At 37.3% G+C, this 16,748-nt stretch overlaps 1 protein-coding gene across 2 annotated transcripts; it reads left to right on the forward strand.

Annotated features, from left to right (window-relative positions):
* Positions 1-10: 10 nt before the first annotated feature.
* Positions 11-14,433, forward strand: NDUFB5 (NADH:ubiquinone oxidoreductase subunit B5). Of its 2 annotated transcripts, XM_043873900.1 has the most exons (6): positions 11-243; positions 7,368-7,456; positions 8,012-8,078; positions 8,839-8,900; positions 9,929-10,035; positions 13,755-14,433. In XM_043873900.1, the coding sequence occupies exons 1-6, from the start codon at positions 120-122 to the stop codon at positions 13,873-13,875; spliced, it is 570 nt and encodes a 189-aa protein (XP_043729835.1). In that variant the 5' UTR covers positions 11-119; the 3' UTR covers positions 13,876-14,433. The 2 variants fall into 2 exon arrangements, with proteins under 2 accessions (XP_043729835.1, XP_043729836.1); XM_043873901.1 differs by lacking the exon at positions 9,929-10,035 and having other exon boundaries at positions 43-243.
* The last annotated feature ends 2,315 nt before the right edge of the window (positions 14,434-16,748 follow it).

The raw sequence follows: 16,748 nt of genomic DNA on the forward strand, positions 1-16,748 counted from the left end.
CAAAGGGAATTGACTTTGCCCTCAGTCAACATGGCCCCTTTCCGGCTTCGCCCTCTTTGGAAGATTGGCTCTCTCGGCCTCCGTTACTCTCCGCCGCTGTTCTCTTGCCCGTAATAGCCATGGCGGCGATGAGTCTTTTGCATCGGGCTTCGGTTTCTGCAGTGGCCGCTCTGTCCAGCCGCCGTCTTGGCACTCGACTTGGATTCGGAGGCTTCCTCACCCGTGACTTTCCGAAGACTGTCGGTGGGTACTAGCTCTGGGAGAAAGCGGGATTAGGGAACGTGGGAGGAGAGATGGAGGGCTCTTCCCGGGTGACCTTGGTGGAATCCAGAGGGAGCCGGGAATAAATTGAGAACTTGGGGTTTGTGAGAAGGAGCATAAGCTGTGTGGGGAAACTTAGGGCTTTCCTGAAGTAATCAGGTCGATCGTATTTAAGTCAGTAATTAGAATTTTTGACACACTTTGTCACTCACCTATCCTGTTGCTAATTTGTGCATGAAGCTGAGGTTAGAAAGCGAAGAACTAGGACCTCTGTTTCTCAGGCACACGATTCTTTGTATCTTGCACCTGCGCTAGATTTTACTCTCACAAGGTGGGAAGTAATGTTGCTGAGGGTCCTGACGATGCTAAGTGGTAATATATGGTCAGGTGGAGAGCTCGGGGCTAACTCACTCTCTAGGCACAGTGATCCGCCTTCATGATACTTTCAGGTGTCCACGAAAATGTTTTCATTTATATTTCTTTTAAAATCAGAAGGTAAAGGACTGTAATGTTAATGTGTATGTGATGGTAAATCTAGCCTGAATTGTATTCGTTTTATATCAATGCAGTCACAAAATAATTATTTTTAATGTCTGTTTGGAGAGGAGGGGATCTATATAAAGATCATAGGCCTTTTCCTAGGTCCTAGGAAAGTCAGGGCAGTCGTGGAAGGGTTATTTGGAGCCTCTTGGAGACTGTGGACTGAACTCTAGGGGAATGAATAATCATAATAATAATCGCAAAGCATCAGATGCTTTGCATTCAGTCTGTTTGATTCCCTCTTGGTTTCTGCAAAGTGAATACAATGTTATTATCCCCATTTTACAGATGAGGAAACTGTGACTCAATTATTACAAAAACAGTGCACTACTGTATTAAACTGAATAATAATAATGACAGTTAACACTTATTGAGCATGTATTATGTGCTGGACACCATACATATATTAATGATATTCATTTAATCCTCTTGATCGAAAATGTGCTGTAAGCTAATTGTCCTATACAATAGATGTAGATACATAAGAAGTGAAATTTAAAGGCAGAAAGGTTCTTCTCTGACTTAAAAATATCCTTTTCTGTTTACTGCTCTTCTCCCAATTTAATTTGAGTTATGTCATTTCACATGAAGAGGCATTATACATAGGGACTTAGTGGAAAAATGATGGAAAGGACCAATGGTATTCAATGAATTTCCAGCAGGAATTTGAACCTGCTACAAAGCCACATGTGCTCACATTCCTTGATAAAAATCCTTTGTAAGTCTTTTCTGATTACACATATCCTCTTCACATACCCGCTGCTGCCCCATAGTGTTTGATCATGCCTATCTGGAGATAAACAGAGGTAAAATTTCACTCCTAGATTCTGTTTATACACTACTCCCCGTTCTTGAAGTTCTGGAAGGATCCTTGCAGGTAATCTACACCCTTTCCACTGAGAGCAGAAAAGGATATAATAGCTATAGCGAGTGTTACTGTGTTTTAGCTGTGAACCTGTTTTCAAAGGTATTTTGCATGTGAAGCCTAATCTGTCACTGTGGAATAAAAGTTCATAATCTGCTTTATATTGTTTATGCCTGCCTCTGGGCTTCCCAGGTGGCACAGTAGTAAATAATCCGCCTGCCAGTACAGGAGATGCAAGGAGATGGTTTGATCTCTGGGTCAGGCAGATCCCCTGGAGAAGGAAATAGCAACCCACTTCAGTGTTCCTGCCTGGACAATCCCATGAACAGAGAAGCGTGGCCGGCTACAGTCCATGGGGTCACAAAGAGTTGGATACAACTAAGCAATTGAGCGCATACAGGCACGCCCGCACACATTTGCTGCCTCTCTGAGAATGTAAGATCCAGCAGAGTAGACAACCTTGTCTGCTTTTGTTTCCTCTGGAGCTGAACTGTTCAGTTCAATTCAGTCTCTCAGTCGTGTCCGACTCTTTGCGACCCTATAAACCGCAGCACGCCAGGCCTCCCTGTCTACCACCAACTCCCAGAGTTTACCCAAACCCAAGTCCATCGAGTCAGTGATGCCATCCAACCATTTCATTCTCTGTGTCCCCTTCTCCTCCTGCCCTCAATCTTTCCCAGCATCAGGGTCTTTTCAAATGAGCCAGCTGTTCGCGTGAGGTGGCCAAAGTACTGGAGTTTCAGCTTCAACATCAGTCCTTCCAATGAACACCCAGGACTGATCTCCTTTAGGATGAACTGGTTGGATCTCCTTGCAGTTCAGGGGATGCTCCAGAGTCTTCTCCAACACCACAGTTCAAAAGCATCAATTCTTCGGCGCTCAGCTTTCTTCACAGTCCAACTCTCACATCCATACATGACCATTGGAAAAACTACAGCCTTGACTAGACGGACCTTTGTTGACAAAGTAATGTCTCTGCTGCCTGGGTTTCAACTCTGGCTCCAGAATTCAATAATTCTGTGAATTTGGGTCATCTCATCTGGGAAGTTAAGTAAAAGACACTTAATTACTCTGAACCTACAGTTCTTCATCTTTAAAAATAGAGGATTTCTTTTTTTTTTTTTAAGAGAGGATTTTTACTACAAATGTGCTTATATTCTGTTGACTTAACAGGGAAATAAAACCAGTCTTATTCTCACTGACAAGTACTTATAACCCTGAGATGTGCTTCCACATGATTTTGCATCTTTTTAGAAATGTTATTTTGAAATAAATGTATCTTACCATAAGAACTGTTTTAAAAAAGAGAGTGATAATTTTAACTTACCTCAAAGGTAGTGGTAAAGAGTGAGTGGAGCGGATCTGCAGCACCAAGCAATACCTTCTTCAAGGCCCTGTGGCCACAACCTTCTTAAACATTTAGTACTGCCATGTTATCATCACCCTCAGCACAGATTAAAGTGCTCTATTTAATTAAATTATTAAGTGTCAAGCATCAGTGGATTCTAGAAACGAGCTTAAGTTCTCTCCTCAACTGCAGAGAACTTTTGTGTTGAAGGCTGATGTCCATATGTTATGACTTTAAAACCTGAGAAGAGTATTAAAATGATTTTATAAACAAAAGTCACGTGGACTGAGTTCGGACATGGATGATGGGGCATGTTAATAGATTCTAGGGACAGTTTTAAGAGGTGTAATTGTCAGAAAAGTAAAGGTTGTGTTTTCTGATACATCTGAAAATGGGGCTCTTGGAATAGGTAGGTTTTGAGAGAGAAGGCTGCAAAAAGGGAAGTCAGGACCACATTAGGGGAGGGGGTGAATACAAAAGGACTTCCAGATGGCGCTAGTGGTAAAAAAAAAAAAAAAAAAAAAAAACCCGCCTGCCCATACAGGAGAGAGACGCTGGTTCGATCACTGGGTTGGGAAGATCCCTGAAGGAGGGCACAGCAACCCACTTCAGTATTCTTGCCTGGAGAATCCCATGGACAGAGGAGCCTGGCAGGCTACAGTCCATGGGGTTGCAAAGATTCAGATATGAACGACTGAAGCGACTTAGCACATACATGCTGAATACAAAGCCAAAGTATCTTAACAATTTGGTAGGCAGCCGAGAGTATTCAGCAGAAGAGCAGCATCAGTAGTATGTTTTAGGAAGATGCATCTGAATATTGGTTGACTTATCAAGCGTATTGATTACTTATGCCAGTGAGGTGAAGTGGGCATGGAGAGAAATGGAAAGTTTGAATTTTAGAATCAAGAGGCCTTGACAACTGATGGATGAGGTGTAGGAAGACAAATGAGATTTTTAGCCTGGGTATTTGAGTTGGTGGTACAATTTACTGGGAATAGTCAGAGAATGAGGGAAAAAAATTTAGTTTTGGGGGTTGTCTTAGAGACACACACAAAAATCTTACATTGAACTGTTTGATCTTCACAAGTATCACAGTTGTCCACAACATAACTTTCTGAAGTTATTTGCATTTAAAAAAAAATGGTTATTGAAACCTTCCACATAATTAATGAATACCTAATTGAGAAATTCCAGGCTTTAGAGAGTGGTAGAAAATGCCTGTTTTTGTGGCAGAAGGATCTGAGTTCCAGAAATCCTGCCAGCCAGCTGGTTGTAAGCAGTGTTCACGCTAGTGATTTTAGACTGTAAGCAGATGGTCCTACTGTTAATACAACAACAAATCATGAAAAGAGTTTAGTGCTATGAGGTGTCTTTTAGAACAGTTAATAGTATAACAGTTATCTGGTACATTTAATGACATGAATATTTGTTGTTCAACAGTAGGGTAATTAATATGCAAAGAAAGCAAGAAGTTTACATTACTGTTTAATGTTGCTAGAATGCAGCCAGTCCAATCTTCCTTCCATAATTTTTTTTTCTATTATAGTTTCTGTATTTATTAATACTTGCATTTGTAAACAGTTGTCCCTAAAACCCCACATAGAGTTTAATCCTTGTGTGTGTGTGTGTGTGTGTGTGTGTGTGTGTATGTGTTTCTGTCTGAAAGAGAAAGTTGAGACTTTACTGTCTTTTCTGGGTTTACTTTCAGGGCTCAAAGAAGGATTCCCTCCCAATTTTTTATTTACTTAATAAATGTAAATTCAGTGATAGGGAGCTCCTGCCACTTGCAGACACTAAAGAGCACTGGAGATACAGTACTGAATAATTCAGCTTAGCGCTTATTGTTCTAAAGGAAGTAACCAAATGACATTAAGGAGAATAAGTTGGCGACCAGCTTTGGATAGGGTAGTCAGAGAAGACTTCTTTGAAGAGGTGACATTTGATCTTATCTCTGAAGGATGGAATGAGGAGGTGGCCATCCAAAGAGCCTAAGGAAAGGCTTTCAGGCAAAGGGGAAAGTAAGGGCAAAAACGTGAAAGCAGGAAGGAGTTCTTGATGATGGAAGGAAACCATTGAGATTGATCAGTAGGAAAGATATCTCTTTTTATTCTAAGAGGAGCCATCTGTCAGATTCTTTGAGAGAAAAGACCTTAGAAATCTTCTAGGCCAATCCCCTGTAGTATGCATTGTTATATTCCATTATTGACACTCAAATAACTTCAGAGTGGGGGGGGGGGGCGGGTGGAGAGGCAGTTCAGTTTTATTTTCAACTGCTAAAATTGTCAGAAACTTCTTTCTTGTATTAAGCTAAAAATAGTCTTTCACACATTGATCCTAGTTCTTCCTTTCGGTTCAGTACAGCCGCTGTCAGTTGACAGCCCTCAGCTATTTAAAGACACTTGTCTGGTCTCCATCCTGACTTCTTTTTGGTAGACCAGTAAGCTTCCGTTCTTTCAGCAGGTCAGTTTCCAGGGTGTTTGCCATCCTAGTTGCCCAACTTGGGGCATGCTCCAGGTTGTCCCTCTAAAACAGTGTACTCTGGGATGGACACGCTTCAGCAGGTCTAATTAAGAGGTAGGTTGAGGGCTCCTTCTGTTTTGACCCTGTATTTCTGGTACCTCAGATTAAGATTGGATTACCTTTGAGATTTTTTGGTAACCACATGACACCAGTGACTTTTCTTTCTTTTTCTTTTTTGCTCACACCACAGAGTTTGCCAGATCTCAGTTCCCGGACTAGGGACTGAACCTGGGCCACAGCAATGAAAGCCCAGAATCCTCACCACTGGGCCACCAGGGAACTTCCACCAATGACTTTTCTTAAGTTTGTGAGCAACTAAATTTCTGGATGGTTCAGACAGGACTTCCCACTTACTATACTTAATCCTTTGAGATTCAGCATTTTGTAAATGCAGTAGGAGGGATTTGGGGAGCATCCTATTTAATCATTGGTGTGGTAGCAACTCTTAAAGCAGTAGCTCTGTAATGTCAGGAATACCATCTCCACCTCATCTAGGCCATTCATAGAAATCGTGAGAGAACGCTTTGGCAGGTTACTGCATTAAGTAATCCGTACCTTTTGGGTATGATCAGGATGCCCAATGACCAGTTGCCCATTAACAATTTCATATAACTTGCTACTTCTCTCGGCTTATAATGTACCTTCCTTGTACTCCCCTAGACCCCACCAACCTGTCTAAAGAGGAACTTTAATTAGGGCCTGTTCTTTTCTGAGACTGTATTCCTTTCTTTCCTTTGTTGTCCTTATAGATTTGTAATTTTGTTAACTACTTTTTCTCACCCAGCAGGATCTATATACCTTTTATGGTATATACCTAGCAAAGACCTGTATATAGTGGGCACTTAAATAATATTGAATTAGTGAGTGGTTTGTACTATTATCCAACCCATTTTTTTAATGTCCTCTACAAAAATTTCTATTGTATCTTTCAAATAGTTTATGGAACTACATACTTACCTTGTCAAATTCTCTTGTTATTTTAGAGGCCTAAGTAGTATGATTTATACTTAGTAAATTCATGCTAGCTTCTAATTTTCTTGTGAATTAACCTTCTAAGTTCATTGTTCAAGCTGCTGGAGGTGATAGCAAATTTTAAAAGACAGTTCTTGTTTTCAAGGTACTTATATTTCAGTGGGGGCAATTAAAGCAGGTTTGCACACCAGTAGAGTATACAGCAGTTCAGAGGTAGGAGAGCTCTCATCTTGGTTGGGAAGCATTTGGTTTCTTAGAGGATAAGAAGTCATCTGGGTCTAAACAGTAGACTTCAGGAGGGGGAAGGTCATTCCTGACATTCCTGACATTCCTGAGCAGTGAGTACAACCTTTCTGACATCTGTTATGACTGAAATTCCTTTAATAGTTCAAATTCCTGCTGGAGAAGTGTTGAATAATTATCTTTCCATTTATTTTGCATCAAGTCCCTAATGTATATTTCCTCATCATATGTGGCAATTTAAATTAATTTCTGTTGCAGCATTAGCACATATTTATTGCAGAGATAAACAAAGAGTTCTGTGATCCACCAAGAGGGTCTGATCTTCCCACCTGCTACTGGAACAAATTCAAATAATCATTTAGATATTTTTTCAATAAATATCTTGAATATTGATGAATAAATTTGATGAAAATGTTGAATAAAAATGAGAGTTAAAGTTTAGGACAGTACATCTTAAACACACACATATATATTTTGGCAGAGAAGAGATGCTTTATCATGATTCACATTAAACATTTATGCATGTAAATTTTCTTATAATCTGATTTTTATCTCCAAATATAACAATATATCTGTATAAGCCTTGTGTATAATAGGGTAACTTAATATTTTTAGCTCCTGTGCGACACAGTGGGGACCATGGGAAAAGACTGTTTATCATCAAGCCTTCCGGATTCTATGACAGACGTTTTTTGAAATTACTGGTAAGTTAAAACTTTGGTTGAACTAAACTCTACGTATAAATAGGATTTTTTTTTCCTATATAGAAAACATCTTTCATTTTATAAAAGATTTTGTTTTATAAATGCATATTCCTTTTCTCAAAAAATATTGAGATTTTGTAGTAAGGTCTGGTTTGTTATTGAATTTATTTTTAAATTAGTGAGACTTTCCTTTTTTCAAGAAAAATTCAGACATATTGGAGGAATAAATTGAACTATTTCTTTCTTCTCAAGATTATGGGGTTTTGAAATAATCATCTGTGTTCCTTGCCCCCCTCCCAGTCTATAAATTTTAAAACTGAAAATGGATTCATTTGGTAATAATTATTTGTATTGCTAAAATATTCTTTAAATTAGCAAAGAACTTATTGAAGGACTTCTTTAAATATGTAACTCCATTATTTTGAGATGATTTTTTAATTCTTTGTTGTTTGGGAACATTGATCTCAGAGAGTGAAGCAAATATACAGTTGAGTGTGAGGAAAGATAGGAAACAGTTATGTGAAAACTTTTTTTTTTCTTTTTTAATCTTAACAGAGATTCTACATTTTGTTGACTGGGATTCCAGTAGCAATTGGCATAACTTTGATAAATGTATTCATTGGTGAGTATCTTCCCCACCGACTAGACTAGTAAGTTTTTAAGACCTATATACATTAATATAAAAAAGAAATTATGGTATTAGAAGGAAAAGTTCTTTACATAAAAAGCTTAAGCATGAGAATTCACTTCAACCAAATCTTAATCTGCAGTAATGTATGGTGGTTCTTTTTCTAACTTTTTTCCCCCAAAAAACCTTTAAGGTCACTGACTCTATAGACCACATTAAAGACCTGACTTCTTCCACCTTCTCAAACCAGCTTTGATAAGTCTGAATAAGGAAAACAGAAATAACAGGTAGAAGACAAGCTGAGGGATAGAAGAAATTTTTTTATCCATCCCGGAATATTTTAAGTTATAATCTTCTTAAAAGAATGGATTTGTGAATGACAGTAAATACTAGGTTTTCCTGGAAAATTCTGCTCGAAGTACTTCTAAAACTTGAATCCTTGAATATTTTGTCTACGAGTTTTAGGAAAACTCAGAGGAATAATTTGTTTTTTTTATATCTTGTTACACTAAATAAAAACAAAATGAGAACTCTTGTATAATGCCTATATGCAAAGCCTTACACATAGAAGACATCTTAAAAAATGTGAATGATTTTCCACCAGGTTGAAGTAAATTTAAAATATTAGATATCTTTGTTGCTACAAAACAAAAGGTTCTTTAAAACCACAAGAGATAGGTTTCTTATTTAAATGGTGAAGAATTAACATAAACTCCTGTTACTAAAGTTGAACATCACTGTTTTCTCTTATTAGGTGAAGCTGAGTTAGCAGAAATTCCAGAAGGCTACATCCCAGAACACTGGGAATATTTCAAGGTTGGTATAGGTCACTGAAAGTTATTTTCAGGGTTAGGTGCCTTATCAATGTACTGGTTAATAGCTTAATTTAGCAATTGTGATACAGTTTTAAATTGAGTTTTTTATATCAAGTAAATGATGCATTTTGTGTTCACTTTTTATAAGCAACTTCTTTGGGTAATTATCTGCATTGTTGTATTACCTTAAGCTTCATGGTTGTTTAAAGACCGACTCTGTACTATATTATTAATCTAGCATAATAACAGAATTTATCTTATGTTCTACACCATAGGAAAAAATTGCCCTGATACTAATGCTGGCTGTCATTTTTTGAATACTTACTATATAGCAGGCACTTTGATAGTGTTTTGCAAATGTTATTTCATTTCATGTAAATGGTACTATTATTTTTCCCACTTTAAAGCTGAGGAAACTGAATCTTAAAAGGAGGTAGGTGACCTGTTTCAGGGATAGGGTCGGTATTGGTACCTAGAGGGCCTTGACTCCAAAGCCGGTACTATGAATTAATCATTTTACCATACTGTCATTGCTACTACAGTCCCAGATAATTCTGTTACTTGTCTTTGCAAGTATTGTGGTTAGATGGCCTTGATTACAGTGTGTGTTTCCATGTTTTGTTATCTGAATGAATTATATTTTAGAAAAGAAATATTTCATTATTAAATCTTGAGGTAAAGCCATACAGTTAGCTTCTCTTTGCTCACTGGTAAAAACAGCTCCATTTTGGGATCACCAAACCCCACTTTCACTCTGAAATCTGCCACTTAAGATACTCAGAGCATACTGTAATAAGAATTAGCAAAATTTTTGGAGTCAGCCTGGCCTGAGTCCAGACACTGCAACCTAGTAACTGTACAGCCTTGTAGAATTTGCTCACCTGTAAATGAAGACAAATGTGGTATCTACAGAATGAATTATGTAAAAGTGTTACTGATTAACTTGCGATGATCATTTTAGGAAAACAGTACATTGGAAAAGAGACATACTTGTTAGATACTAATCTTAAAACAAATTTTCTCTTGTAGCATCCTATATCAAGATGGATTGCCCGAACTTTCTTTGATGCTCCTGAAAAGAATTATGAAAGAACAATGGCTATCCTTCAAATTGAAGCTGAAAAGGCTGAATTACGGTAAAAGAAGGGTGGGGGGTAGAGTGCAGGGAAGAAAATCCTTTCCTACAGTTGCAAACCACAGGAAGAAATTGAATAAAACTATTTCTTCAACACTGTAAGATGCTCTGTGTAAAAGGGTGAAGATGGCGAGAGGATCAATCTCTTTAGAGTAGAGATGATGCATTGGAGACTAGGAGACTATTAGCAGATAATATCTGTCAGATTACAAGGAATTCTTTTTTTGAAATGTCCTGACTCTTAAGTGCAAAGCAGCCCTCTCCTTCCCCTTCTCTCCACAATTCCCTTTTCTTCTGCACCCGATCTGATCCTTCAAGGTGACCACTATTTAATAATGATTTATTGTATACATTCCTAGAAAAAATTTTATACATTAAAAATATATACTGTATATATCATTTACAAAATGTATTAACACAAATGGAATCCTGTTACCAACACTGTTCTGTGCAGTTTCTTCATTTCATGTAAACACATAGTCATCCCTTGGTATCTGTGAGAGATTTGTTCCAGGACCTCCAGCAGATATCAAAAATCTGAGGCTGCTCCAGGCCCTGTATAAGATGGTGTGGAACAGTCAGCGCTCCGAGGATAGGGAGGGCCTGCTGTATCTTGATGATCTTCCTGTAATAGCATATACTCCATGCTTTCTAATGGTTGCACTGCATGGATGTGCCTTAATTTTTTTAACCAGTAGGGGACCTATTGTTGGTATTTAGGCTCTTTTCAAGTTTTTTGATATTGTACATTGTGCTGTGCTGAATATCCTTATGCATATATTTTGCATATTTATTCAATATATCTGGAATATAAATTCCTAGCACTGGCTCTGTTAACCAAATGTTATGCTTTACATTTTTTAAAAAATTTATTTGTTTATTTTTGGCTGCGCTGGGTCGTCTTTGCTGTGCAGGCTTTTCTGTAGGTGGTGACAAGCAGGGACCACTCCCCAGTTGTGATGCACAGGCTTCTCATTGCGGTAGCCTCTCTTGTTGTAGAGCATGGGCTCTGGGGTGCTCGGACTTCAGTAGCTGGGGCATGCGGGCTCCAGAGCACTGGTCCAGTAGTTGTGGCACACAGGCTTAGTTGCTCCAAGGCATGTGGGATCTTCCCAGACCAGGGATCGAACCTGTATCTCCTGCATTGACAGGCAGGTTCTCTACCACTGAGCCACAAGGGAAGCCCATGCTTTCCATTTTAGATAGCTACTGTCACATTCCTCTTTAAAAAGTTGTACCAGTTGTCTTTCCTGTCATCAATACATAGTAAGTAATTCTGTTTCTCCATACCTTTCCCAATAAAGGAATTTATCAAACCTAAATATTTTTGCTCGTAAGATAGCAAAATTAGAATGTTATCTCATCATTTCAATTCTGTATTTTTTCATTGTCTATTGGTTGTTTGTGTTTCTTTTCTATAAATTGCTCATTTTTCTACTAACTTGTGCATTGATTAAAATAACCCCTTTTGTTTTTGTTGCAGATTTGTTTTCTCTGGCTTGTCATTTGTCTTCTGACAGGGTGGAATTTTTTTTGCAACATAGTGTTTTTTATGTTTCAGATAACAATGCAGTAATACCTAATATATTTTGAACACTTACTAGATACTGATACTTTAATTACTTTATATATATTTGTTTGTTTAATTATCGTTAGGTTTGTCAGTCTTTTTCTTTAGCTTCTGGAATTGTATGTCATGTATACATCTCCGGGAGTAACAAAATAAGTAAATATACAAGTGCCAAATTATTTTTGTAATGTTTGCTCATATTTCCTTTTGCTACTCTTAAATATGATCTTATTTGAGATTTATTTTGCTATTTGGAGTGAGGTTTACACACAGTCAAATGTACCCGTTAGTTCAGTGAGTTTTGACAAAAACAAACTGTAATCACCACCATCAGGTCATTTTGATCACCTGGTGAGTCTCTTTCCTGTCCCTTCAGTCAGCCTCCCTTCCTCTACTCTTGACCCCATGCTACACTGATCTACTTCCCATTCGTTCTGTTTTAACTTTGTAGTTTACAAAAATTGCTATGATATTGAAGAATATTTAAATGATTAAATGAACATATGATTAGCTTGTTTTCTGGATGTAAAATTACATGTACATGTAGTTACCATATAAAACTGTCATTAAGTATTTAAGAGTGTGAAACAGCATTATGCTTCATATTTGGTTAACTTTGGACATTTTTGAACTTCAGACATATACCTTTGGTAAAACACAAGATTCTAAAATTTCTTAGACATATGGAGATCCTGAATAATTTTAAAACAAATTAAAAATAAAAGCAGGACCCTGACTTTTACCCCTAAAAGAAAAATGCCAGTGTGAGCATGGAATGGGGAGTATCTACAGTTTTTTAAAAAATACATGTTTAGGTGTGTAGAAAACTGAAGCGTAAATGAAAGGCATAAAATAGGAAGGGACTGTCTTCCATAGGGAGATAACTATTAGTTTCGATCCTCCACAATTTCTAATACCGTATGCATGTGTATATATACACAGTCACAAATGCTTTTTTCTGTTTTTTAATGAAATGGGAAGATGCTACACATACTCATTTTATACCTTGTTTTTTTAACCTAACAGTATATCTGCTCTCTCCTTTCCATGTTACTATGTGTGTAGATTTCCCTCATTCTTTTTAACAGGTGTGTAGGCTATTCATTATATGGGTGAACCATAATTTGTTTAACCAGTCCTCTGTGATGAATATTTTAATTACTTACATTTTGAATGCAAGAGTAAAAAAGAAAAAAGATTATATTTAATCCCCCCAAAAGAGAAATATGGTTTCTTAATAAATATATTATCTTATACTACCACAAAGATATATTATCTGTCATAGATTGGGTTGGCAAGCTGGTTAAGATTAATAAAGTGAATAAATAACTATGATAAATTTCCAGTGATGTAAACAGTTAGTACCTATGTAGTCTATAAAAATGGAAAGTAAAAGGCCTGATGGAAAAGGGATTATTCCAGGAATGTGTGGTAGTTTATGCAAAGGCTTGGCTGTGAAAGAAGGAACCTATCTTTCTAGAGCAGAGATTATTCAGTTTGTGAAGAAGGATGAGAACGGATAAGTAGACCTTAGAGCTGGAGAATGTTTTTCTTTATCCTGCTTTTCCTTTTCTTTACCAATATTGATGGTCTGTTGACCAGGCTCAGTGTGATGTTGGTGGCTGGTGAATGAAATACCGTCCCTGCTCTCAAAGGGTTTTCTGTCCTAATAGTGATGGGCAGCCAGTATAGACGGCATGCGAGCTCTTCCAGGAAGGCCTGTTCCTCTTTTAATTCCTAGCATTTGGCACAACAGGTAGTCATAATAGTAGACATTCTGTAAATGACTCTCCTAACATTTAAAAGGCAAGAAGACAGGAAATGCATTACCACTGTTCAAGTGAAAGTGATTTGCCCAGACAAAGAATAGGGACAGGAGGAGAGAATTCATTATCATTTCAAGTGATGCTTGAGTGATTAGAAATAATATTCATTGGCTAACTACAAAAGCAAGATAATAAAAGCCAAAATAAGTCCCAAATTTTGCTTATAGGTGTGTATCAGATATATGCATACACATGGATCTGTGGAGGGACATTATATTTTACACAAAAGCAAGACTCTCAAATGGTTGTTCTTCACAGAGATAATTCATTAAATTTATATTTGGAAATGCTGTAATCACAACATCACTATTCTATTTCTTACAGATTAAAGGAGCTGGAAGTACGAAGATTAATGCGAGCAAGAGGCGATGGCCCCTGGTTTCAGTATCCGACCATCGATAAGGCACTTGTTGATCGTTCTCCAAAAGCAACACCTGACAACTAATCTTTCATTTCTCTAAATACAAAGTATACTGTATTTAGGTGAAAATAAATTACTAAATATATTCTGTATTTTTTCTGTGTGATAAAAGATCATTTTCATTGCTCTGTTTCTCAATATTGGTTCAGATTAAGGCTGTTTTGTGTGCGATTTCAGTTTTTTCCTCAGCTTTACTGAGGTGTAACTGATGAAGTTGTAAGATGTTTAAAGTGTACATCATGATGATTTGATATATATTGTGAAAGGCAGATTTAGGTGTCTGGTTTGGGGCTTTCTGTTTCCTCTTTTAAGAAGGTTTAAATATGATAAAAAAAATTCAGAGAAATTGGAATTGTGAACTCGTAAAGGTGTAGCTTTGAACGATTAATGTTTTACTTGTCTGATAAATGGAAGTTAGAGAAATCTATGTTGAATATCAGGAAATATGCAATTTACATACATGTGAGTGTTATAGATACCTGGATTACTACTCAAGGGCAACTCAGAATTTTAAGTTATACATATGTTGCATCAACTATATAAAACATTAACATCTTAATAAACAATTTTTCAGTGAACAGATCTCAAACTTTAATGTTTTCATGGTTTTTAGCCATAAATTGTTCTTTTTAAATATATACACGTGTTCATTTTTTTTTTTTAGATGCAATATGCAGTATTCCTTAGGGTCTTATTTTGTAAACACTGGAGAGGTTCCACAAGGTAAAATTATCACTGCAAAAAATTATGAAATGAGTAAAAGCTAAAATAATGGCTGTCGTCCTTTAAGCATTTACTGTCTGCTGAGCACTGTGCTGAATAACTGCACATTATTCACATTATTTTCAAAATGACCTTAGGAGGTAGTATTACTTTCTACATTTTACAGATGAGAAATTGAAGCTCAGAGACTTTAGACACATACTTAATGCTTCAACTTCCAAAATGAACTTTTAGCTTCAAAAATTCATTTTCATTGAATAGCTTTTGAATAACCTTGTGCCCTAAGGACTGTTTACAATCCAGCCATCATCCTTTGGTGTGGTTGCATTTTCTCATTTCCCCAGAAGAGGGCTGCCTCACCCAGCTACTTGCAGATTTTTTTTTTTTTACTTGCAGATTTTGATCTGAGGATTCCTGAAACAATCAAATTACCACCTCATAATTCTGCCAGAATGTTTGAGAGAAAGATGTCCTATCCCTGAGTCCCTGCTTGCATGAACCATTCAGTTTTGTAGGAGAAGGGGAAGGAGCATGGAAGCAGATAAGTCTTGTCAGAGGAAATTATTAATGATGCTACACCCACGTTCCTTTACATTCAGTATTTTTAGACTTCACATGTTATTTTTCAACACTAATAAGTTTTATTTTATTTTCTCCTTTCTATTATATACAAAAACTTCTAGAAAATATAGAAAAGTGTTACAAGAAGTACTGTTAATCCCACCATCCATAAAGAAATCTGAGAAATTTTCTTAAATCTTTTTTTTTTAGCATAGCTGGGGTCATATATAGATATAATGGAGAGATTTTTTTTAAAACAGATGGAAAGTGTTCTTGGAGGAAAACATTAATAAAACTTTTTTTTATTATCTCCAGTGGGTCACAAAGATACCCCCTGGAGATAAAGTAGTCATCACAGTAGACATTTTCCTCCAAAGAGTTTACTCCAGCACAGGCAATAGGCATTAAATAGCAAATTACATGCATTGGGGAGAAAGAGCACTATAGCAACCTGTGGCATCCTGAGCTAGTCCACGGAGACAAGGGATGGTTGGAAGCTCTTTCCATAGCATCTGGAACATTAGTAGACAGGGACAAAGATCTACTTAGTGAATGATTCATAGCTTTAACATGAATCTTAAATTATCTTTTTTCTTTTCCTGTGTTTCTATAGGGCCCAGTGTGGTGGTATGTAAAGACATGGGCTTGAACTAAGCAGACTTAAGACTAAATCCTGAGCTTGCCAAACACTGTGGCAATAATAATGACTACGTATCTATTTAGTATCTGCTGCACCAGCCAGACACCAGAAGCTTTGTATTTAATCTTCCCTCTATCCCATACTGCAAAAATTCCCTCACTGCTCTAAGCCCTATCTCTGAAATGTGAATTCTTCATCCTACAATACTGTTGTGAGGATCACTGGGATGACGCAGATAAAGCAGCTACAGTCACAGTTCAGTCGCTCAGTCGTGTTCGACTCTACGACCCCATGGACTGCAGCACACCAGGCCTCCCTGTCCATCACCAACTCTCTGGAGTTTACTCAAACTCATGTCCATTGAGTCGGTGATGCCATACCCTGCTTATTTGACTTATATGCAGAGTATTTCATGAGAAATGCTGGGCTGGATAAAGCACAAGCTGGAATCAAGATTGCTGGGAGAATTATCAATAACCTCAGATATGTGGATGACACCACCCTTATGGCAGAAAGTGAAGAACTAAAGAGCCTCTTGATGAAAGTGAAAGAGGAGAGTGAAAAAGTTGGCTTAAACATTCAGAAAACTAAGATCACGGCATCTGGTCCCATCACTTCATGGCAAATAGATGAGGAAACAATACAAACAGTGACAGACTAATTTTTTTTGCTCCAAAATCACTGCAGATGATGACTGCAGCCATGAAATTAAAAGACGCTTACTCCTTGGAAGGAAAGTTATGACCAACCTGGACAGCATGTTAAAAAGCAGAGACATTAGTCAACAAAGGTTCATCTAGTCAAAGCTATGGTTTTTCCAGTAGTCATATGGATGTGAGAGTTGGACTATAAAGAAAGATGAATGCCAAAGAATTGATGCTTTTGAACTGTGGTGTTGGAGAAGACTCTTGAGAGTCCCTTGGACAGCAAGGAGATCGAACCAGTCCATCCTGAAGGAAATCAGTCCTGAATA

The sequence above is a fragment of the Cervus elaphus genome, chromosome 19, assembly GCF_910594005.1.
Source record: "Cervus elaphus chromosome 19, mCerEla1.1, whole genome shotgun sequence".
Taxonomy (NCBI): domain Eukaryota; kingdom Metazoa; phylum Chordata; class Mammalia; order Artiodactyla; family Cervidae; genus Cervus; species Cervus elaphus.

Coding starts and splice junctions, on each gene's coding strand:
- NDUFB5 (XM_043873900.1), top strand. CDS start 120: ATGGCGGCGATGAGTCTTTTGCATCGGGCTTCGGTTTCTGCAGTGGCC. Junction 7,457..8,011: donor GACGTTTTTTGAAATTACTG/GTAAGTTAAAAC, acceptor TAATCTTAACAG/AGATTCTACATTTTGTTGAC. Junction 10,036..13,754: donor GCTGAAAAGGCTGAATTACG/GTAAAAGAAGGG, acceptor TATTTCTTACAG/ATTAAAGGAGCTGGAAGTAC.